Genomic DNA, 26,138 nt, shown 5'->3' with positions numbered 1-26,138 from the left:
TCTATTGGAAAAGGCTAGCAAAACAAAGTGTTAGTTTGTCTTTAAAAACATGCCACCATCATCATAGATTTATTTTTCAATCTATTCAATCCGCATCACGGAAATTCAGCATTACAGCAGGAGACTGCATTCACGACAAGAGCTGCTTCTTAGGTGTGTGCCGAGTACTTGGACAAAACAAGTATCGCAACGGATATGCAGCATTTTTGGAATACGATTATGACAAGTAATTTTTGTATTATCCGTGATCGCAAAAAAACTAAATTCAGCTGCCAGCACACATCTCTCTTTCACTCAAACAGTGTGAAGCGCTGTGTGCTCTAAACAACTATTGGCTAGTTCTTCTGCCTGTAAAGAAACGGGCGGGGTATCGATTGAGCCTGCTGCAACGGGATTGGATTAGAAGAAGCCGCTCTTATTTTCCAACATAATTTGCAAATTAATTCATTAAAAATCCTACAATGTGATTTTCTGGATTTTTTTCTCATTTTGTCTGTCACAGTTGAAGTGTACCTATGATGAAAATTACAGGCCTCTCATCTTTTTAAGTGGGAGAACTTGCATAATTGGTGGCTGACTAAATACTTTTTTGCCCCATTGTACATAACAAAAAATATAAATGCAACATGCAACAATTTCAAAGATTTTACTGAGTTACACTTCATAGAAGGAAATCAGTCAATTGAAATAGATTCATTAGGTCTAACCTATGGATTAGTCCTAATCTATGGATTTCACATGACTCGGCATTGGTGCAGTCATGGGTGGGCCTGGGAGGGAATAGCCCCCCACCTCTCAGACGATCCCGCAGGTGAAGAAGCCGGATGTGGAGGTCCTGGTTACACGTGGTCTGCGGTTGTGAGGCCGGTTGGATGTACTATCAAATTCTCTAAAACAACAATGGAGGTGGCTTATGGTAGAGACATAAACATTATATTCCCTAGCAGCAGCTCTGTTGGACATTCCTGCAGTCCGAATGCCAATTGCACACTCCCTCAACTTGGGACATCTGTTGCATTGTGTTGAGTGACAAAACTGCACATTTTAGAGTGGCCTTCCAGTGGGTCCGAAGTTTCCATACACTAAGTTGACTGTGCCTCTAAACAGCTTGGGAAATTCCAGAAAATTATGTCATGTCTTTAGAAGCTTCTGATAGGAAATTTCCAAACGCCTGAATGTACCACATTCATCTGTACAAATAATAGTGCGCAAGTATAAACACCATAGGACCACGCAGCCGTCATACCGCTCAGGAAGGAAACGCCTTCTGTCTCCTAGAGATTAATGTACTTTGGTGCGAAAAGTGCAAATCAATCCCAGAACAACAGCAAAGGACCTTGTGAAGATGCTGGCGGAATCAGGTACAAATTTATCTATATCCACAGTCCTATATCGACATAACCTGAAAGGCCGCTCAGCAAGGAAGAAGCCAATGCTCGAAAACCGTCATAAAAAAGCCTGACTGCGGTTTGCAACTGCACATGGGGACAAAGATCGTACTTTTTCGAGAAATGTCCTCTGGTCTGATGAAACAAAAATAGAACTGTTTGGCCATAACGACCATCATAATGTTTGGAAGAAAAAGGTGGAGGCTAGCAAGCCGAAGAACACCATCCATACCGTGAAGCACGAGGGTGGCAGCATCATGTTGTTGGGGTGCTTTGCTGCAGGAGGGACTGGTGCACTTCACAAAATAGATGGCATCATGAGGAAGGAAAATTATGTGGATATATTGAAGCAACATCTTAAGACATCAGTCAGGAAGTTAAAGCTTGGTTGCAAATGGGTCTTCCAAATGGACAATGACCCCAAATATAGTTGCAAAGGACAACAAAGGGAAGGTATTGGAGTGGCCATCACAAAGCCCTGACCTCAAGCCTATAGACAATTTGTGGGCAGAACTGAAAAAGCGTGTGCGAGGAGGAGGCCTACAAACCTGACTCAGTTACACCAGCTCTGTCAGGAGAAATGGACCAAAATTCACCCAACTTATTGTGAGAAGCTTGTAGAAGGCTACACGAAATGTTTGACCCAACTTAAAACATTTAAAGGGAATGCTACCAAATACTAATTGATTGTATGTAAACTTCTGACTCACTGGGAATGTGATGAAAGAAATAAAATCTGAAATAAATCAATCTCTCTACTATTATTCTGACCTTACACATTCTTAAAATAAAGTGGTGATCCTAACTGACCTAAGACAGGGAGTTTTTACTAGGATTAAACGTCAGGAATTGTGAAAAACTGTGTTTAAATGTATTTGGCTAATGTGTATGTAAACTTCCGACTTCAACTGTGTGACATGAGCTGCTCAGTATGTGTAGGTAATCCTTTCTAACGTGGCTTTTTTGAAAGATATCACGAAAAACTGCAAAAGTGTTGTTAAGGCTCTCCACTTTCACATAAGGCTGTTGTATAAAACACCTGTCTCCAGATTACATCTTCAAACTAAGGGCATCCATGGCATCTGTGACAGCGAGGGAGAAGCGTTCATCCATGTATTCAGATAAGAGATTCTAGCTAGCTACATTTTCAGATATTACATGTTCCTCATTATGTCAGAAATTAAATTTCATTGCACTTTAAAGAATACTGTTAGCTAGCTAGCTAATGTTAGCTGGCTGGCTTGCTAGCTAACATTAAGTGTATGATCTTTGTGTTAATATATGCCATTTAGCAGACGCTTTTATCCAAAGCGATTTACAGTCATGTGTGCATACATTCTACGTATGGGTGGTCCCATTTTTTGGGAATTGAACCCACTACCCTGGCGTTACAAGCGCCATGCTCTACCAACTGAGCTACAGAAGGACCAGGTGTTGTTTAGGTGTTGGTGTTGTTTAGTACACTACCATATTCACTCTGTTTAGCACATGGCCTCACATGTGAATCCTTAAGTGGTCCTTCTGTAGCTCAGTTGGTAGAGCATGTCGTCTTGTTCAATTGTCAGTTCAATACCTAAATAGATAGATCTTTAGCCTACCAATGAATGGGTTGTCATTTAGGCTACATAGCCAACAGTAATGAAAGTGTTATTCATTTAGACAGATGGTTTGAGTGGTGCTGTGATTGCCTTTTTAATAGGCCTCTTTTGTATCGATGTGGTGGGGTGTAATATTCCATTATATTTGATTTATCTCAATTCAGTAGCCTAAACAGTTCAATAGTCCAGTGCCCCATCTGTCGTACATCATCTGGCCCCATCTGTCGTACATCATCTGACCCCATCTGTCGTACATCATCTGGCCCCATCTGTCGTACATCATCTGACCCCATCTGTCGTACATCATCTGACCCCATCTGTCGTACATCATCTGACCCCATCTGTCGTACATCATCTGACCCCATCTGTCGTACATCATCTGACCCCATCTGTCGTACATCATCTGACCCCATCTGTCGTACATCATCTGGCCCCATCTGTCGTACATCATCTGACCCCATCTGTCGTACATCATCTGACCCCATCTGTCGTACATCATCTGACCCCATCTGTCGTACATCATCTGACCCCATCTGTCGTACATCATCTGACCCCATCTGTCGTACATCATCTGACCCCATCTGTCTGATTGCCTTTTTAATAGGCCTCTTTTGTATCGAGGCCCCCATCCTAAACCCCAGTTCAATGGCCCCAGTGACCCCAGTGCCCCATCTGTCGTACACATCATCTGACCCCATCTGTCGTACATGACCCCATCTGTCGTACATCATCTGGCCCCATCTGTCGTACATCATCTGACCCCATCTGTCGTACATCATCTGACCCCATCTGTCGTACATCATCTGGCCTCATCTGTCGTACATCATCTGGCCCCATCTGTCGTACATCATCTGGCCCCATCTGTCGTACATCATCTGACCCCATCTGTCGTACATCATCATCTGTACATCATCCCCATCTGTCGTACATCATCTGACCCCATCTGTCGTACATCATCTGGCCCCATCTGTCGTACATCATCTGGCCCCATCTGTCGTACATCATCTGGCCCCATCTGTCGTACATCATCTGGCCCCATCTGTCGTACATCATCTGGCCCCATCTGTCATACATCATCTGGCCCCATCTGTCGTACATCATCTGACCCCATCTGTCGTACATCATCTGACCCCATCTGTCGTACATCATCTGACCCCATCTGTCGTACATCATCTGACCCCATCTGTCGTACATCATCTGACCCCATCTGTCGTACATCATCTGGCCCCATCTGTCGTACATCATCTGGCCCCATCTGTCGTACATCATCTGGCCCCATCTGTCGTACATCATCTGGCCCCATCTGTCGTACATCATCTGACCCCATCTGTCGTACATCATCTGGCCCCATCTGTCGTACATCATCTGAGCCCCATCTGTCGTACATCATCTGGCCCCATCTGTCGTACATCATCTGACCCCATCTGTCGTACATCATCTGGCCCCATCTGTCGTACATCATCTGACCCCATCTGTCGTACATCATCTGGCCCCATCTGTCGTACATCATCTGGCCCCATCTGTCGTACATCATCTGACCCCATCTGTCGTACATTGTCGGTTGAGAGGCTGTCCTGTAATAAATACATTTAGTTCATTGCCATTTCCATCATTCTCCTTTTCCAGGTTATCCAGGAATCGGGTAGCTTATTTTGCTGATATCAGTGTGACATCTCTTCCCTTCAATTTGACTCATAGTTGTGCGGGGTACAAAGTGAACCGGATTTGTTTCCCCATAGTTCTCTCTTTATGGGGTCGAATTCTCTGCGTTTTATGTAGAGGTCTCATGTCGGCGTTGATGTAGATCCGATGGTCCTCATAGATCAAACATCTGACTCCCGACTTTTTGGCTTGTATGACCAGTCGTAGAACTTTATCTTTGATTATATATTTTTTTATAGTTATGTAACTTTGATGATGCCCCTTGATTTGTTGCTCGTGTCCCCTCTTGGGCCGCCTGACCACAGCTTTCTGGGAAATTTCCAAAACAAAACTTTGAACGGCAACTGAAGTCCTCCATCCCGTTTAATCTTTCAGTAAGACCCGTAATGATGTATTTTTGTTCATCCACTGTATTCTTGAGCTTTTCTCATCCGATTTCCTCCAGGGTTAACCTGGTTTCAGCGTTCTCCGCATGTTTACCCAGTTTAGTCATATCAGTTTAGATTTTTTGGACATCTGAATTTTTCTTCATCTCCTTAGACAGTTTTAATTGCCAGTGCAAATGTCTGTTAGAAGTGTCTCTAAACTCACTTAGTCAAGTCATCAGCTACTTGGTCCATGGTCACGTTGTTTCGGTGTGTTTGATTATCTTTATTTCTCGATCTAGTACTTGCCATAACATGCAGTTGCCTAACGTTTCAGTTATTTCTGGACTTTAGAGTCGAGTTCTATTCTATTTGAGAGGCATATTTTTTTTTAAAGAAATGCCAAATGGATCACCTTCACCTGACTACCTCACGGTTGCCATACCCGAAATCAGATCCATATCTCTCAAGATATACTGAATATAGGCCAGATCTACAAAGTCTCCACCTGTTCGCTTCAACAGGAGATAAAGGTTTAGAGAGGGAATAGTGTAAATAAACTTAAATGAAGTTTCATGGGTGAGCTTGGTCTTTTTATTATTTGCTCACTGTTGTGAAAATCACAGTAATAGGTTTGTGCTTCGTGTCCTGGGGTTCCCCACTCTGGAAGGAGAGGAGGAGCTATGTGCTCTGGCAGTGCTTTCTTACTAGAGATCATCCATTTTAATCCAGTTTCCTGGCAGACACACCAAGGTATACTCAGTGTTGGGGAAGCTTCTCTGAAAATAAAGTTTACTAAGCTACCAATTACTTCACACTGAAAGAAGTTAAGCTACACTAGCTACCCTTAAGGATAATATAGTTTTCTTAACTAAAGTTTTTATTGAAAAAATGTCATATGTATATCTGAAATGTCAGACGACAAATTGCAAGAACAGACTACTCTATTTTATTCCTGCAAAAAGAGTAGTGTTTAGCTCCAATAGTTAGCTACACCACTACATGGCATAAAAGTTACTAACTACTAAAAACAATATCTAGACTTGAATTTCGTTGAACTACCACCAAGCTACTGCAAAATGTAGTTAAATTACTAGTTTAACTACATGTAGTTCACTACCCTCCAACACTGGGTTTACTACAAAGCGGGATAGAGGAGTTAGCGAGCTTACTTTGGTCAATTCAGAGTTCAACTCATGATAACTGTTGACACAAAGGTGGCTCAGCTTTTAGCCAGGTACATTTCTATGGCAACGAATGCTTCAGCTCTAACCTGCTCCGGGGCCGGCAAAATCCACTTTATCAAGTGTCTGAGAAATCAGATGAGGGCCCGTATTCATAAAGTGTCTCAGAGTAGTAGTGCTCTTCTAGAATCAGGTACCCCCTTCCATGTAATCGCATTCATTATATTCTAAAAGGTCAAACTGGTCATCAACACTCCTACTCTGAGAAACTTTATGAATACGGTCCCAGATTCCCTCCCTCTCGAGAAGTGCGTCATCATCCCATCATTCGCCGTAACATATGTGAGGAAGAAAACTGATTATATATTCTATTAATCCAATGTACTTTTGTGTTAAACAGAGTAATATTCAAGTACATATCTATCTACACATTTTGTAATGACTAGAAGCATTTTAAACTTTTTTTTGCATGCCCTAAAGGGATACTTAAGGAGTTTGGCAATGAGGCCCTTTATCTATTTCCCCAGTTAGATTAACCCTCTTTTTTTTTAAAGTGTTTTAGTATGAAGGAAGTTAGAGGTAGTTTCGTGAGCCAATGCTAAGTAGCATTAGCACAATGATATTATCATGCTAGCAGATACCATAGACATCCAGTCATTATGCTAACGCTAGTTTGTAACTACCGTCAAACTGCACTAAGTGACATAAAAATTGCATCCTCGAGTTCATCTGACCCAGAGAAGTAGAAAAAGAGCCTCATTGCTAAAATCACGAAGTATCCCTTTAATAAAATGATTTTATCCATAGAAGTGAGACAAAAATATGCTTGTGCACTGATAATCACACCAAAGCACACAAAAGAAGGCATTAATGATCCGAGTAATGAAAGACGGCACTTCTAAAAGCATATTTCCCACTATAACCTGGAGTTAGTGGCAGGCGCATGATCAATATCCACTTTTGTGCAGTAACATGGATGAAGCCTGAGCTGGAATGTGAAGCTAACTGGATAGCTTTAGAAAATCCTGAGCAGATCTAACTAGCAGCGTAGTATACTCCTCTGGCGTTAGAGCATGACATCTACCTACACACATGGACACATATACGGTGTAGGGTGCAAAAGTATTGACACCCATGATAAAGATCAAAAAATGACTGTATAAAATAAATAATTCCAATACTGAGCTATATTGTATGCAAAAAATGACTGTATTCAATAAATAATTCCAATACTGAGCTATATTGTATGCAAAAAATGACTGTATAAAATAAATCATTCCAATACTGAGCTATATTGTATGCAAAAAAATGAAATTATATCAGTTTATACTAATACAGTTGCTCAGAGAAAAAGATAGTAAATATTTTGTTTCTCTAAAAGGTAGGGCTCAAAATTATTGACACCCTTTTTCAATACCTCACCTTGCGAGGATAACGGCAATGCGCCTTTTTCTCAAATGTTTTATGAGATTGGAGACCACATTGGGAGGGACCATTCCTCCATACAGAATCTTTCCAGATTCTAAATATCCTTCGTCTGTGCTTATGGACTGCCCACTTCAATTGAAACCACAGGTTTTCAATGGACTTCAAGTCTGGAGACTGATATGACCATTGTAAAGTTTTGAGGTCAATTAAACATTTCTTTGTGGCTTTTGATGTGTGCTTGGAGTTATTGTCTTGCCCGAAGATCCACTTGTGGCCAAGTTTCAGCCTCCTGGCTGTGGCAACCATGTTTTTGGCTAAAATGTCCTGGGACAGTACCCTACCTGCCCTAAGCTCTCTCCTGCCCCTGAATTTGTCCTGCTAGGTGTCCTAAACTGGGACATGCTTAAACCACCTGGCCAGGTCCTAAAGCAATGGACTCCATAAATATTTCTCAGATTATTACCAATCTCACAAGGTATGACTCCAAAAACCCAGAAAAGGCTACTCTCCTCGATGTCATCCTCACGAATATTCCTGATATGTATCAGTCTGGTGTTTTCTGTAATGACCTTAGTGATCACTGTTTTACAGCTTGTGTTCTTAATGGCCGCTCAGTTTAAACGACCTGTCCTGATTTGTCAAAGACGCTTGCTTGCTAAAAAACGTTTATGCACAAGACTTCCTTCATTGCCCTGCGTTGTAAATTGGTATAGAATCAGCATGATACCCCTCTGTCGAAGATGCTTGGAACTTATTTTTTTATATTTTCAATGGTATTGTTAACAGAAAATTTGAATAAAAAACAGGTTCAGCCCCTGTTTCAACCATGATCTCGCAGAGTTACTCTACCTCAATAATTAATTTTGGTGAAAGGCTCAGCACGTGCACACTCAGGCTGACTGGCTCTCGTTCAGGCAAATGAGAAATAAGTGCACTCAGTCTGTCCGGAAGGCCAAAGTTAGTTACATTATTAAGGAGCAGTTCTCCCTCTGTGGGTCTAACCCAAAGAAGTTCTGGAAAACGGTTAAAGACCTGGAGAATAAACCCTCCTCCTCACAGCTGCCCATGTTTCTTAATGTCGATGATGTGGTGTTTACTGACAAGGAGCACATGGCTGAGCTCTTTAATTTCCACTTCATTAAGTCAGAAATCCTTTTTGACTCAGCCATGCTTCAGTTCACTGCTTTTCAGTTCACTGCAGTTAGCAACTGGATCGAGCTGCGAAAAACACTCAAACTGGACAGTTTAATCTCCATCTCTTCATTCAAAGACTCAATCATGGACGCTCTTACTGACAGTTGTGGCTGAAGTATTGTTGTTTCTACCTTCTTGCATTTGTGCTGTTGTCTGTGCCCAACAATGTTTGTACAATGTTTTGTGCTGCTACCATGTTGTGCTGCTGCCAAGGTGTGCTGCTCCCATGTTGTGCTGCTGCCAAGGTGTGCTGCTCCCATGCTATGTTGCCGTCTTAGGTCGCTCTTTATGTAGTATTGTGGTGTCTCTCTTGTTGTGATGTGTGTTTTGTCCTAGATTTTTATTTTTTATTCCCAGCTCCCGTCTCAGCAGGAGGCCTTTTGGTAGGACGTCATTGTAAATAAGAAATAAGAATGTGTTTTTAACTGACTTGCCTAGTTAAATAATGGTTAAAAAATATATGTTTTTAATTATGACGCCAGGGCCCCAAGACCAGTGGAAGCAAAACAGCACCATAACATCAGAGTTCCACCACCTTATTTTACAGTAGGTATGATATTTTATTCTGCATAAGCATCTTTCTTTTGACACAAAACCCAGCACTGGAGTGCGTGGCCAAAGACCTCTTTTTTCATGTCATCCAACAAATGTAAATACCTGGAGTTTCCTAAACAGCATTGGCACTTGAATTGGAACCGGTGCTACGGTCAGATGACATACAAATATAACTCTTTGGCCATGCACACCAGTGGTGAGTTTTGCAAGTTGAGGAAGCTCAACTCCTAGGTAATAACATTGGATGGTCAATTGTGACTGACTGCCTTGATTCAATCTTTTGTAGCAAAATTTGAAATTGTGTTTTTCACATTGGATAAAAGCAGAGACACAGAGCTACAAAATGGTATATCATACACTGCGTTTGAGGAACAATGGGAAAGTAATTCTGCTTTGAAAGTTGATAAACTTGTAACCCCACTTTTGAGAAAATGGCCTTTGAATGTATTGGTACCAACTGGAGAGCTCATCTTTGTCTACACCCACTCAGCATCGTTCACATCCTCTTAAGCTTTAGCCCGATCTTTAAGGGTTGATCCGAGCGTTCTGTACTAGCAACAGCAGTCAAGCACCGAAGCTAATTGGCTAACTTGCTAGCTACTTCCAGACACAAATTAGATAACAGCTCACTGAACATTACTCGCTCTAGAAGAGCTGGCTAGGCTGTTTTTATGTTATCCAGAGCGTTGGTGGCTACAACTGTGCTTGTCAGATTGTCAGTTTGTAAATTCAGAGGGTTGCGCTCTCGGAGCGTTCAGAGAGCACACTGGATGCACTGGCCGAAGAGTAGGGTTGATCCATGTGTTCTGACCTCACAATGGTAGTCAAGCACCCAAGCTAACATTGCTTGCTTGCTAGTTACTTCCAGACACAAATGAGAGCACACCCCACTCTGACCATTTTACTCGCCCTAGCAGAGCTGGTTAGGCATTTTTCATGTTATCCAGAGCGTTGGTGACTGTAACTGTGCTGCTGGCAACAATTTAATGACACTTTTTTTGCCGCCGTTTACTGACACCGGCCATATAACGGCTGTTGAGCGTTCGTAAATTCATCAGTTATTCTGTGCTCTGGCACACTCAGACGAGAGTGCTCTGAATTTACGAACGCATCTGAAATGGTACTTGCATAGTGGAGTCTTTTGTTCAGACATGTAGCTAGATAGCTAGGTAAACAATCAACCACAATCCCAACTCTTGACGTTACTACCCTCCATGAATCTGCAGGTAGCAAACCAACCAGGTTGAATGTTAGCTAGCTAACATTAGGCTATAACTAGCCAAAAAAATGGCTCTGACATATGAATAATACGATCACACACGTAACGTTAGTTATAGCTGGCTGGCTCGTTAGCTAACATCACACTTTCATTTGAAATGAATACGATTTTGTCAAAATTAGAAAAGTAATTTCTGAAAATGTTGCTAGCTAGACCAACTCATATACATCATGGTTGGACGCTTCTCCCTGTCACGGATGCCATGGTTACTTCCCTTGTGTTTTCTCCATCTCCTTAGTTATCTTACTCTAATTCCACTGATTTCAAAGCTCGGTCCTCCAGAAAGTGTAGCGCAACACTTATGCAGTTCTACTAAGCAATATGTTTTTTTAAAGACAGAAGCGTGCTATATGCCAGACCAATCTGAACTCATCTCTCGGCATGTCCAGCCCACTCATTATCTCAGGCAATCATGGCTAGCGGGAAGGTTGCTGCCTTTTTCTGTGGCTAAACCAACTGGACTCATAATTTAACAATTGTATTTGTATTTACAGATGGCATACGATGTATTTACAGATGGCATATGTTATTAAGGCACATGAAAGTTCACATGTTCGAGAAAGCATTTCTGGCAACAAAGAAAAGGCATTTTGATGAATAAAAAAAGATTACGTTCAAATGGCTCTCATGTGACTCGCGACATATGCCTAGTTTCCTGAAATGGGTCACAATTATCATGGTCAAGTCATATTGGCAAAGTTGTTGTGAAGATGTGGAGGGGTATATCTGTGAATTTGACACAGATCAACTGTACTAGTTGTTCAGGCTCTGATATGGTCCCATTTTGATTACTGTCTATTAATATGGTCAAGTGCAGCAAAGGAAGACTTAGCAAAGGAACACTTAGCAAAGCTGCAGCTGGCTCAAAACAGAGCAGCACGCCTTGCCCTTAACAGCACATACCAAACTAACATCAACAACATACATGACAGTCCTTCATGGTAGAGGGTTAATGAGAGAATAATTGCTTCCCTTCTAGTTATGAAAAATATGATTTGTTTAATGAAATAACATTCAGCTCAAATACCCAGCAAGACATGCTACCAGAGGTCTCTTTACATTACCCAAGTCCAAAACTAATTCACGGCAACGCACAGTATTATACAGAGCCATGATCGCATGGAACTCCCTTCCATCTCCAATTACTCAAGCAAATAGCAAAATCTATGGTGTATTTTGAACATTGAGACTGGGCTCCTGTAGTTAATAATATAATAATAACAACATTTACGTAATTATATATATTTTTTTTGCATCTTGGGCTCAGCCCGACTCGCACAACTGACCAGTCCCATTTATTTATTATACAGTTTTTTTTAAACTTATCAGTTAACCAATCAAGCCAGTTACCCAATGGGCCGGGCCCCCTAACTCCTTACCTCCCCCCATCTGACGATTAGCAGAGCGACAGCAGCAGGTTGCCTACACTCATTTAAAACGGGCTCCTGAGTCCTCCTATGGTTGGCAGTTGCAGTAAAAAACTATACAAAATATATACTACATAAATACTATACAGTGCACTCTGAAAGTATTCAGACCCCTTGACCTTTTCCACATTTTGTTATATTACAGCCTTATTCTAAAATTGATTAAATAGTTTTTTCCCCCTCATCAATCTACACACAATACCTCATAATGACAAAGCAAAAACATTTTATTTTATTTTTTGTTTGCTGAAATATCGAATTTACATAAATATTCAGACCCTTTACTCACCTTTTGGCAGTGATTACAGCCTCGAGTCTTCTTGAGTATGACGCTAAAAGCTTGGCAGATCCTCTCAAGCTCTGTCAGGTAAGGGGTGTCTGTTGGAAGGTGAACCTTCACCCCAATCTGAAGTCCTAAGCGCTCTGGAGCAGGTTTTCATCAAGGATCTCTCTGTACTTTGCTCCAGTCATCTTTCCCTCGATCCTGACTAGTCTCCCAGTCCCTGCCACTGAAAAACATCCTCACAGCATGATGCTGCCACCACCATGCTTCACCGTAGGGATGGTGCCATGTTTGCTCCAGACGTGATGCTTGGCATAAAGGCCTGATTGGTTGAGTGCCGCAGAGATGGTTGTCTTTCTGGAAGGTTCTCCCATCTCCACAGAGGAATTCTGGAGCTCTGTCAGAATGACCATTGGGTTTTTGGTCAACTCCCTGACCAAGGCCCTTCTCCCCCAATTGCTCAGTTTGGTCTAGGAAGAGTCTAGGTGGTTCAAAACTGCTTCCATTTAAGAATGATGGAGGCCACTGTGTTTTCGGGGACCTTCAATGCTGCAGAAATGTTTTGGTACCCTTTCCCAGATCTGTGCCTCGACACAATCCTGTCTCGAAGCTCTACAGACAATTCCTTTGACTTCATGGCTTGGTTTTTGCTCTAACATGCACTGTCAACTGTGGTACCTTATATAGACAGGTGTGTGCCTTTCCAAATCATGTCCAATCAATTTAATTTACCACAGGTGGACTCCAATGAAGTTGTAGAAACATCAAGAATGATCAATAGAAACAGGATGCAACTGAGATTAATTTCAAGTCTTATATAGCAAAGGGTCTGAATACTTATGTAAATAAAGTATTTCAGTTTTTTTAATGAATTTGCAAACATTTCTAAAAACCTGTTTTTGCTTTGCCATTATGGGGTATTGTGTGTAGATTGATGTTTTTTTTTAAATAAGCTGAATACGGAATACTTTCCGAGTGCACTGTATATACAGTATATTATATATTACACACTGAACAAAAATATAAACGAAACATGCAACAATTTCAAGGATTTTACAGTTCATAAAAGGAAATCATCAATGCAGTATCTGGTGTGACCTCCATCGCAACACGTCTCTTTCGCATGGAGTTTTTCGGGCTGTTGACTGTGGCCTGTGGAATGTTGTCACACTCCCCTTCTATGGCTGTGTGAAGTTGCTGGATATTGGTGGGAACTGGAACACGCTGTCATTAACGTCAGTCCAGAGCATTCCAAACGTGCTCAATGGGTGACATGTCTAATGAGCATGCAGGCCATGGAAGAACTGGGACATGGAATTGTGTACAGATCCTTGCAGCATGGGGCCATGCATTATCATACTGAAACATGACGTGATGGTGGCGGATGAATGGCACGACAATGGGCCTTAGCATCTCGTCACGGTACCTCTGTGAATTCAAATTGCCATCGATAAAATGAAATTGTGTTCGTTGTCTGTAGCTTATGCCTGCCCATACCATAACCCCACCACCACCATGGAGCACTCTGTTCACAACGTTGACATCAGCAAACCGCTCACCCACACAAAGCCATACACGCTTTCTGCCATCTGCCCGGTACAGTTGAAACCGGGATTCGTCTGTGAAGAGCACACTTCTCCAGTGTGCCAGTGGCCAGCGAAAGTGAGCATTTTCCCACTGAAGTCAGTTGGGACGCCAAACTGCAGTCAGGTCAAGCCCCTAGTAAGGTCGACGAGCACACAGATGAGCTTCCCTGAGATGTTTTCTGGATCTTTGGTTGCACAAAACCAGAGTTTCCTCAGCTGTATGGGTGGCTGGTCTCAGAGGATCCCGCTGTCACGGTTCATGAATCCACTGCCCCCCTCTCTCTTTCTCTCTCTCTCTCTCTCTCTCTCTCCTGTGTTTGTGGGGGCGTGGTTCCCAATCTTGGCCTGATTGTCTGCGCCAGCTGGAACCACTTATCTTCCCTTTATATGTTCTGTAACCAGTGTTTCTTGTTGTCAGATTGTTGTTACTTCCCTGAGGTTGTGTCGTGTGTCCGTGCTCACTGTTACTTCCCTGAGGTTGTGTCGTGTGTGCTCATTGTTACTTCCCTGAGGTTGTGTCGTGTGTCCGTGCTCAGGTTGTGTCGTGTGTCGTCTCATCTCTCGCCGCCCTTGTGTGGATTATCTGCTGTGCTCCTTCCTACCCATCCGGACACACTCCCCTGGATTTCTCAGCACGCTATCATCGGAAGATGCGCCCTAGTCCCTGGGTCGGATTCCGTCTGAGTACAGTCTGTCTGTCCTGTTGCTGCTGTAAACTGTATTCATTAAACCATCGTTGCTTGCATCTTGCATCCGCCTCTGTATTGTCACACCCGCAGGTGAAGTAGCTGGATGTGTACATCTTGGGCTTGCGTGGTTACACGTGGTCTGCGGTTTTGAGGTTGGTTGTACATACTACCAAATTCTCTAAAACAACAATGGAGGTGGCTTATGGTAGAGAAATGAACATTAAATTATCTGGCAACAGCTCTGGTGGACATTCCTGCAGTCAGCATGGCAATTGCACGCTCCCTCAAAATTTGAGACATCTGTGGCATTGTGTTGTGTGACAGAACTGCACATTTTAAAGTGGCCTTTTATTGCCCCCCCCCCAGCACAAGGTGCACCTGTGTAATGATCATGCTGTTTAATTAGCTTCTTGATATGCCACACCTGTCAGGTGGATCGATTATCTTGGCAAAGGAGTGTGCACAAATTTGTGCACAACATTTGAGAGAAATAAGCTTTTTGTGCGTATGGAACATTTCGGGGATCTTTTATTTCAGCTCATGAAACATGGGACCAGCATTTTGTGTTCATATTTTTGTTCAGAATAGTATCTATGGTCTGAGGGGCTTTGTGCCTTTTTCCTTTCTATCACTTCTAACTCTATGGTCACACCACCAATGAGGTCATTCCACCAATGAGGTCACAGCATGGGAGCATGTCTCTCTCTGTGTGAGGGAGGGATTAGTTGAGCTCATCTCCAACGATTAAATAAGTGGCCTTGTTTCATCCAATTTCAAATTCAATCCAACCTACTTCTTTAAATGAATCTCCCTTGATGCCTTCTATTTTGAACTTTTCAGATTAACATTTGAGGATTAGATTGGATGCCATTCAACTTTTTCCAGAAAGTTGTTAAATTAACCATTACTGTTATGTCATGGGAAGTCACCAACCTGGTGTTTTTTAACGTTTTTAAGACATAATGTTGATTCATGTTTAGAAGCCCTGATAAGCAGTGTTGTTGCACACTAGTTGTTGTGCATATGGTTAGCAAAACAGAATAGATTTAACCTTGCATGGTGATGTCACCCTGTCTTGAAGTCAACTAAGGCTAAGCTAAGCCTCTTGCAGCTTGCTCTAGTCATGCATACAGTAGGTTTCCTAGTGCTGATGGGAGCATGGTAAAGAATCCTGGCAGGCCTCGTACATCCAACAAATACCTGTCCATTACCTCAATGATTTAGTCAATTAGCATAAGACTTGACTGCTTCAGATGTGTAGCCTACATTACCGTGAATATTGTCTCCAACTCATCCTTGTCGATTTTCCCGTTGCCGTCCTGGTCAAACAATTTGAAGTACCACTTGAGTTTCTGGTTGATTTCTCCCTTCAGCATCAGACTGATGGCCGCGATGTACTCTACAAAATCGATGTACCCATCCTAAAACAGAGACAGAGAAAGAGAGAGAAAAGGTGAAGAAAGGTGCAAACAACAATACTGTTGCATGTCATTGCAGTCATTTTGTCAAAAAAAATGTCTCCTCAGTGCACAGAATAATAATTTGATTTAATATATCCCACCTGCTGTAATTACATATATTTGATACATAGAGCCATACTGTATATCTAAATATATCTCTGGACACATGGTCTCAGGGACACTGGATGCACCATAAACTTTAACCTAGTTTACCTGTCCTACTGTAGGTGGGTGTGGTGTCATGTCCTGGGTTTACCCGTGTCATGTCCTGGGTTTACCCGTGTCCTGTCCGGCTTGGTCAGTACATCCGCCCACAACCCACCCCTGACGACAGCACCACCACTAAAGCTCTCTCCATCTGTACGAAGCTTTCCATTGAGCTCTTGCCAACTAAATGACTTAGCTAATGACACGCTTGAAGAACGGCACACTTAGATCACTCACCCGGTGGGAACAACCCCTGAAGGAGGAATCCCACATAGTTTATCATACCAACATGTCCAGTCTGGTCTGGACATTGTAAACTGAAACTGAAAAAAAAACTCATTTCTCTGCAGTGTGTACTTTACTACTCTTCCATTGTTAGCGTACTGTAGGTCAATTAACCGTAGTCGGGTATGATCCCCAGATTACCTAGTCCATAGGTAGTTAAGGTAATTAGAAGGTTTATCTATTAAGTGTCTTTCTGTGATAACATTAGAGCTATGTCACTCCCTCAACACGCAAATGTAAAGATCACAATCGCTGCTCCTACATCTACTCAACGGTTTTCATGTCACAAATTCTATTCCACTTGCCTGGGTGCCAGTCTGTTTTTGCTCTCTTGCCAACTCCTTATGGAATTGCAATGTGGTCTCAAGGCAATTCATATTATTCTGTATGTAAATCTGCAACACTCCTTTTAGAATGATGTGTTACATTAGGAAAGTAATAGCTGTAGAACAATACCATATGAATTAAAGTAGGCGGTGATTGTAAAATAAGAATTTGTTCCCGACTTGCCTAGATAAATAAAGTTGAACACTGAACTCTTCATTGAGACACAATGCTGAAACATCAATCCAAGGGCTCGGCAATGACACATTTTCATTTGTGCCAAAATCAAAATGAAAAAAAGTTATATTGCAAATTCAAGAGGCTATGGTGTGAAATAGGCTTTTAGAAATGCAGTCTTTATTTTATTACTTATGGTTAATGCCATCTTTGGTGTGCACCACCTTTTTTCCCACTCATGTCGATATTTCTTATTATTAGTCATACAGAAGTGCTACATTGCATGGAGTTCAAAATACATTCTGTCGTTGTGTAATATATTTTAACATGACCATTTTTTAACACAGAGAAATGTATAAAATAATTAATCAGATGTCTTTTTCAAATGAAGGTGATGATGGGAGCTTGATTTAGTTGGGCCTCAACTGGCGGATCAGCAATTTCATTCAGGCTAAGTGGGTTAGCCTACCCTGGATGAAGCAATTTAGTTCTGAAGGATTCGTTGCAATAGAAATGCTAAAATATGAGTCACTCTCCCCAACCAACCTCCCTATTTGCCTATCTGCCTAAAGTAACTAGACCATTGGTAGGTATCATATGTCTTGGAGGTGCTCAGAAATACATGAAGTATATTTTGTATTGCTCTGAGGCCAGCCTGGGAATTGTCATGCCAATCATTTTGTTTAGCTTGACAATGACAATGGAGTAGGCAAAAGCGCAAACAGATTTGCAGTAGTGTGAAGTACTTAAGAAAAAACTATTTTAACCTCTTCAACCTATGGGGGCGCTATGTCATTATTGGATAAAAAGACGTGCCCGTTTTAAGCGCAATATTTTGTCACGAAAAGATGCTCGACTATGCATGGAATTGACAGCCTTGGAAAGACAAAACTCTGACGTTTCCAAAACTGCAAAGATATTATCTGTGAGTGACCCAGAACTAATGCTACAGGCGAAACCAAGATGACGTTTCATACAGGAAATGCCCCAGATTCTGAAGGCGCTGTGTTCCAATGTCTCCTTATATGGCTGTCAATGCGCCAGGAATGAGCCTGCCCTTTGTGTCGTTTCTCCAAGGTGTCTGCAGCATTGTGACTTGTTTGTAGGCATATCATTGGAAGATTGACCATAAGAGACTACATTTACCTGGTGAGACTGACTTTATGACAAACATTATCCTATTTACACGTTGTACTACATTTTGACTCGAGAATAAATGTTTCTGTCAAATATTAATGCCACATAAGCTATTTTCTACCAAATAAGTTGTTTATTGTCTTCAGTTGCGTTAACTCAGCTCATTCCTCACACATTATCCTACAGAAATTACACCACACACACACCACACAAAAATCGACTTAGAACACTATAAACACACACAGGCTCCGCTGAGCTATATTGGCCTACACAGTGGCTCTGTAAGCACATTGGTGTGTGTGAGCCAATGGAAGCTCCTGTTCTCTCAGCTGATGGTTCAGCTCTTAGCTCTATATCAAAGCATGTTAGCATATTAGTGTTATAAGTGGCTCTGCCATCTTCCACCTCTCACATGCTATAGTCTACAATTGAAAATGTCATGCACTCTGAAAATGCACTCCAATGCATTAAAACTGCGGGTGACAGCAATTGCATCTCTGCATCCAACTCAATAGTGCAGTCTGCAGAAAGAAACTATGGCACACCTACTGTAAGGTCCTGCAAGCCTGAGTGCTAGTCTATTTATGCCCACTGCTTTTCATTAATTGTTATGCCAAACACATCATGCATAAACAGATCTGGGACCAGGGACCTGCAGCTCCAATGAAAGCTAAGCAGACTGAGTGAGAGACAAAAGAGACAAAATAATAGAGAGAACTTAGAATGTGGCACCTGCAGTAACTCCAAACTCAAGACTGACCCAATTTCCCCTGCTCTTCTCCCAACATGCAGAATAGAATGTCAAAATAAAAGTCACGATGTCACAATAGCGGTCCCACATTAACATACAATTGAAATGCATTACTTATATTGGCTTTATACCATCCTAATGCACTGTCACTCCCAGTCCCTCTATAAACGTGTGTGTCTTCAGCATCATCATGATCATCTCACCCCGTCCATGTCGAAGGTGAAGAAGACTTGGTCCACGTAGCTGGTAGCGTTCTCGTTCATCCCCTGCAGACCCAGCATGCCCTTGAGTTCGAACAGTGTGATGAGTCCTGACGGAGACTCCTTCATAAACTTGTTGTACCAGTGGTGCATATCCTCTGCCAGGATATCATCCAGGTTAGAGCCGTGGTTCCCCATATCTGAGAGGTGGCGCTGGGCTGAGAAGAGGGATGGTCGGTGGAGCCTTCTGAGGGATGAGTACTGGTTACCAGAAAGCTGGGCTGAGATCAATGACCTGTAGAGGTAGAGTAGAGCCTGTTTTCTCTGGCTGACTCTGCTGTCACCCTTTTGGGTGAGATGGGGTAGTTCTGCTGGATTAGGTTGGGTTCTGGAGAGCTGATGGATGCAGAGGTCCTGAGGTTCACCCGTAGAGAAGGTAGGCTGCTAGGGGACTGAGAGAGCTGCAGTCCCTGTCCAACTCCCTGGCTCTGTGTCCCTCAGAGAACCAAGAGACAGAAAAAAAGAGTAGAGAAGATTTTGCAATGTTGCGTGAGGAGCTGCGTCCTGGCTGCGATCAGTCTCTCCAGTCTGGCCCTGTACAGTACAGTATGGGACTTCAGGAAGGACAGAGAACAGGACTCTTTAAACCTCTTAGTGTTGCTGCAGGACACAGAACAGGAGGGAAACACTTTAAATAACACCCTAATGAGATAACCAACCCATCCCAACCCCCTGCTAGACTTTGACGTGCAAGGGAAGGACGGGGTACTGGCACTGAAACAGGGGTGATTATATAACTAACTGGCTACAGCAGCTGGACACAGAAGCTCCCCTCTGCTCTGCTCAGAGACATGACCTTCCTTCTCTACAGACCAAACAGACAAAACAATAACGGGAAGACATAAGACAGGGAGGTAGTCCAGACAGTCCAGACAGGGAGACAGACCATACCTGGCAACAGGGCGACAGGTATAGGGAGAGAGACCAGACAGGGAGACAGGTAGACAGGTATAGGGAGTCAGACCAGACAGGGAGACAGGTAGACAGACCAGACAGGGAGACAGACCAGACAGGGAGAAAGAGCAGACATATAAGGGAGCACCCCTGTCCAAGTTAACAATGTTATAAATTACACTAATCAGGCTGTTCCTAGAGGACCAATCAGTGCTTGACCTGGATCAAACGTTACATTATGGATACATTATGGTGACATTATGACATAGGCCAAAGGTTATGACATTATGACAAAGGCTTATGTTAAAAGGTCAAATGTTGTAAGGTTATGGTGTTCGATAATATGTTGATGTAATGGCGACAAAATGGTGATGTTATGGGGACGTCATGTTGATGTCCATAAGATTACATTTAACAGAGAAAGCATAAAGTATTATCTCTTCTTCCCAGTCTAGCCCCGGTGCATTATTGAACAAACTGAAGGCACGTTATTCAGCCACTCTTGAAGGAAAATGGCATCAAGCCTCAGAGTGCTTATCTCACACGAGGTGAAAATGTGAAAGAAGTGCTGATCTCAACGCAGGGAAAGGTGAAGAGGTCACAGTTGTGACCTTGATGGGGTTGATGCTATAACAACAGCCTGTGGTCAAACAGAGTAAGTTCTCAACTGAAGATGTTTGTGATCCTACTCTTTAAGCACACACCCCAACTCAACTCTCAGATAATCCCTATGGGATTCTTGTATCTGGATTATAATATTCCTTTTGATTTAATCACATCTGAACCTGGGGGGTTCCTCATGGCCAGGGATAGATATGTCACTACAGGAATCAGAAATTGTAGAATTATACTTAAGTTTGAAGCAGGAAACTGTAGGTGAGAGAGGAGAGGGTGCGGAAGTGAAAAACACATGGTTAGCAGATGTTATTGCGAGTGTAGCGAAATGTTTGTGCAGCAATATCTAACAAGTAATCAAACAATTCCACAACAACTACCTAATACACACAATCTAAGTAAAGGAATGGAATAAAAAATATATAAACGCAAAATGGAAACATTTTCAGGACCCTGTCTTTCAAAGATAATAGGCCAAAGGTTCCAAAAAACTTCACAGATCTTCATTTAAAAGGTTTAAACACTGTTTATGCTTGTTCAATGAATCATGTTAATGAACATGCACCTGTGGTGATGTTAAGACACTAACAGCTTACAGACGGTAGGCAATTAAGGTTACAGTTATGAAAACTTAGGACACTAAAGAGACCTTTCTACTGACTCTGAAAAACACCAAAAGAAAGATGCCCAGGGTCCCTACACATGAACATGCCTTAGGCATGCTGCAAGGAGGCATGAGGATTGCAGATGTGGCAAGGGCAATAGATTGCAATGTCTGTACTTTGAGACACCTAAGACAGTGCTACAGGGAGACAGGACGGCCAGCTGATCATCCTAGCAGTGGCAGACCATGTGTAACAACACCTGCACAGGATAGGTACACCCGAACATCACACCTGCGGAACAGGTACAGGATGACAACAAAAACTGCCCGGGTTACACCAGGAACGCACAATCTCTCCATCAGTACTCAGACTGTCCACAATAGGCTGAGAGAACCTGGGCTTGTAGGCCTGTTGTAAGGCAGGTCCTCACCAGACATCACCGGCAACAATGTCACCTATGGGCACAAACCCACCATCGCTGGACCAGACAGGAGGCCTATAATAGGCCTGTACTCTAAGCAGATCTGAAGTGAAGGGTCCTCATGGTCTGGGTGTACACCTGTCACTAACCAGGAAGCCAGCCACACCAACATGTCAGAAACATTATTCAACTGACAGCAGAGGTCAGCCTGCAGACGCCTGGAGCCACAAGGAGCCACTAGAAACGCAATGAGTTAGCTCCCGGCCAAACCCTCATGACCCTGGGCCAATTGTGATTCAGCCCAGGATTGAATGGTCTGTAGTGACGCCTCTAGCACTGAGATGCAGTGCCTTAGACTGCTGCACCACTCGGGAGGCCCCAACTGCTAACCTTATATTAAATTAAGACCAAAAGCTATTTTTTGCCCATTTTTATGGCCATTAAAAGTGGACATCTTTAACTGTCAAAAACGACTGAACTTCCTGATTTGGCCTTGTTTTGAAGCTTGGTTAAGAAATGCAAAAAAAAAAAAGTTTCCTTGGGGGTCTTGGTTTGATTTGGGTGTTTTTGGGGGTGTCTTTGCCATTCAATCACAACAAACAAGGGAAGTAGTGAGTACAGTGAGGTAAGCTAAGCTATTGTTAGCTTTTCTATGGAGAGAACAAAGTCTTGAACTTGAGGACCCCTCTGACTGACTCGCCATCTCAAGAAATTCAGTTCTATGTGAGGTTAAAGCCAGGGTCCCATACGAACCATCCTGATGTAAGGCACCAGGCTAGGTTGAGGAGGAATTGTTGCTTAGGTAGATCTGGTTGTGGCGTTGGTGTAGTATTGGAAGTCAAGGTTGAAGTGGTAGAGGATCTGACCAAGGGGGAGGATTTAGATGATGATGAGTAAGGGGTCCGGCACACAAAATGTGTCTTGAAGATTAATATCTTATATTCTGAGAACATAGCAACCATGTTCTGTGTATGTTTGGTATGATGTTGACGGAATATTATCCTAACCCTCAAAATTAGACACAGGAATATTCCTGCAAGGTTCCAATGAAACATGTCTAGAACATTCATACTGAATATTCTGAGAAAAAAACGTTATGGGTAAATTCTTTTTGACATTTAGGGTATGGTCTTATGGAAACAGTTCTTTCACATCACTGGAACATTCCTATGAAAACTGTAGGTAATGACCTAATGAAACTCTTAAGGGAACGTCTCTAAAATCGTGAGAATGCTGTTAGCTGGGGGTCTACTGTATATATTTTTAATGCAGACATCTCGTGCTCTTGACTGCCAAGTGTTTTGTCTCACTAGGGGTGATGGTCAGACCCACGTTTATGGTTAAAGGAATGAGCCTGTACACCGAGGCCTGTACTCTGGAGCGAGATCGATTTGGAAGTGAAGGGTCCGTCATGGTCTGGGCGGTGTGTCACAGCATCTTTGGACTGAGCTTGTTGTCATTGCAGACAATCTTAAAGCTGTGCATTACAGGGAAGACATCCTCCTCCCTCATGTGGTACCCTTCCTGCAGGCTCATCCTGACCCTCATGGCAGCGAGGAGCCCGGATCTCAATCCCATTGAGCACATCTGGGACCTGTTGGATTGGAGGGTGAGGGCTAGGGCCATTCCCCCCAAAAATGTCTGGGAACTTCCAGGTGCCTTGGTGGAAGAGTGGGATAACATCTCACAGCAAGAACTGGCAAATCTGGTGCAGTCCATGAGGAGGAGATACACTGCAGTACTTAATGCAGCTGATGGCCACACCAGATACTAACTATTACTTTTGATTTTGACCCCCCCCCCTTTGTTCAGGGACACATTATTCAATTTCTGTTAGTCACATGTCTGTGGAACTTGTTCAGTTTATGTCTCAGTTGTTGAATCTTGTTATGTTCATACAAACATTTACACATGTTAAGTTGACTGAAAATAAATGCAGTTGACAGTGAGAGGACGTTTCTTTTTTTGCTGAGTTTAGATATAAACATATGGATGAGCAATGGCCAAGCGGCATAGGCAAGATGTAATAGATGTTACAAAATACAGTATATACATATGAGATGAGTAAAGCAAGTTATGTAAACATTATTAATGTGGCAATATTAAATTCTTGCGTCGAGCCATCCCGGATCCGGTATCGTGACTACAGACTCAAGCTCATTACCATAACGCAACGTTAACTATTCATGAAAATCGCAAATGAAATGAAATTAATCTATTTGCTCTCAAGTTTAGCCTTTTGTTAACAACACTGTCATCTCAGATTTTCAAAATATGCTTCTCAACCATTGCAAAACAAGCATTTGTGTAACAGTATTGATAGCTAGCTTAGCATTTAGCGTAGCATTTAGCGTTAGCATTCAGCAGGCAACATTTTCACAAAAACCAGAAAAGCATTCAAATAAAATCATTTACCTTTGAAGAACTTTGGATGTTTTCAATGAGGAGACTCAGATAGCAAATGTTCAGTTTTTCCTGAAAGATTATTTGTTTAGGAAAAATCGCTCCGTTTTCTGCGTCACGTTCAGCTATGAAAAAAACCTGTATCCAGGATTGTGTAAATCTATCCGCAAGCTCATTAGCATAACACAACGTTAACTATTCATGAAAATCGCAAATGAAATGAAATTTGAAATTAACAACACTGTCATCTCAGATTTTCAAAATGCTTTTGAACCATAGCTAAACAAGCATTTGTGTAACAGTATTGATAGCCTAGCATAGGATTATGCTTGGCTTTCAGCATGCTACATTTTCACAAAAACCAGAAAAGGATTCAAATAAAATAATTTACCTTTGAAGAACTTCAGATGTTTTCAATGAGGAGACTCTCAGTTAGATAGCAAATGTTCCGTTTTTAAAAAAATATTATGTGTTGACAAATCGCTCCGTTTTCTTCATCATTCTTCATCATGTTTGGGTAAGAAAAAAAACGAAAATTAAGTCATTAAAACGCAAACTTTTTTTCCAAATTAACTCCATAATATCGACAGAAACATGGCAAACCGATGTTTAGAATCAATCCTCAAGGTTTTTCACATATCTATCGACGATAAATCCTTCGTGGCAGTTGACTTTCTCTTCTGAAGAAATGGAACGCGCATGGACCTACAGATTACGCAATAATTTCGACACAGGACACCGGGCAAACACCAGGTAAATGTAGACTCTTATGGTCAATCTTCCAATGATATGCCTACAAACACGTCACAATGCTGCAGACACCTTGGAGAAACGACACAAAGGGCAGGCTCATTCCTGGCGCATTGACAGCCATATAAGGAGACATTGGAACACAGCGCCTTCAGAATCTGGGGCATTTCGCCTGTAGCATTAGTTCTGGGGCACACACAGATAATATCTTTGCAGTTTTGGAAACGTCAGAGTTTTGTCTTTCCAAAGCTGTCAATTCCATGCATAGTCAAGCATCTTTTCGTGACAAAATATCTTGTTTAAAACAGGCACGTCTTTTTATTCAAAAAATAAAAGAGCGCCCCATATCACGAAGAGGTTAAAGTGACTAGTGATCCATTTATTAAAGTGACCAATGATTTCAAGTCTGAATGTAGTCATCAGCCTCACTGTGTTAGTGATGGCTGTTTAACAGTCTGATGGCTTTGAGATAGAAGCTGTTTTTCAGTCTCTCGGTCCCAACTTTGATGCACCTGTAATGACCTCGCCTTCTGGATGGTAGAGGGGTGAACAGGCAGTGGCTCAGGTGGTTGTTGTCCTTGATTATCTTTTTGGCCTTCCTGTGACATCGGGTGCTGTAGGTGTCCTGGAGGGCAGGTAGTTTGCCCCTGGTGATGCGTTGTGCAGACCGCACCACCCCCTGGAAAGCACTGCGGTTATGGGCGGTGCAGTTGCCGTACCAGGCGAATATGCAGCCCGACAGGATGCTTTCAATTATGCATCTGTAAAAGTTTGTGAGGGTTTTAGGTGACAAGCCCAATGTCTTCAGCCTCCTGAGGTTGAAGACACGCTTTGTGCCTTCTTCACCACACTGTCTGTGTGGGTGGAACAATTCAGTTTGTCCGTGATGTGTATGCAGAGGAACTTAAAACTTTCCACCTTCTCCACTGCTGTGGATATGGGAGGTGCTCCCTCTGCTGTTTCCTGAAGTCTCCGAACATCTCCTTTGTTTTGTTGAGTGAGATATTGTTCTCCTGACACCACACTTTGAGTGCCCTCACCTCCTCCCTGTAGGCTGTCTCGTCGTTGTTGGTAATCAAGCCTACTACTGTTGTGTCATCTAAAAACTTGATGATTGAGTTGGAGGCGTGCATAGCCACGCAGTCATGGGTGAACAGGGAGTACAGGAGGGGGCTGAGCACACACCCTTGTGGGGCCCCAGTGTTGAGGAT

At 42.5% G+C, this 26,138-nt stretch overlaps 1 protein-coding gene across 1 annotated transcript in view; it reads right to left on the bottom strand.

Moving 5' to 3' along the window:
* guca1d (guanylate cyclase activator 1d) overlaps positions 1 to 19,809 on the bottom strand; it is a 31,993-nt gene extending 12,184 nt beyond the window's left edge. Inside the window, exons 1-2 of the mRNA XM_035748166.2 lie at positions 19,183 to 19,809; positions 15,910 to 16,059 (exon numbers count right to left, since the gene is read on the bottom strand). Of these exons, the coding sequence (XP_035604059.1) occupies positions 15,910 to 16,059; positions 19,183 to 19,377 (345 nt within the window). The 5' untranslated portion in view covers positions 19,378 to 19,809. The remainder of the gene's footprint in view (positions 1 to 15,909; positions 16,060 to 19,182) is intronic.
* Positions 19,810 to 26,138: the final 6,329 nt, after the last annotated feature.

This window comes from Oncorhynchus keta, chromosome 33 (assembly GCF_023373465.1).
Source record: "Oncorhynchus keta strain PuntledgeMale-10-30-2019 chromosome 33, Oket_V2, whole genome shotgun sequence".
NCBI classification, from domain to species: Eukaryota; Metazoa; Chordata; class Actinopteri; order Salmoniformes; family Salmonidae; genus Oncorhynchus; species Oncorhynchus keta.
This window is presented reverse-complemented; position numbering and strand designations above follow the sequence as displayed.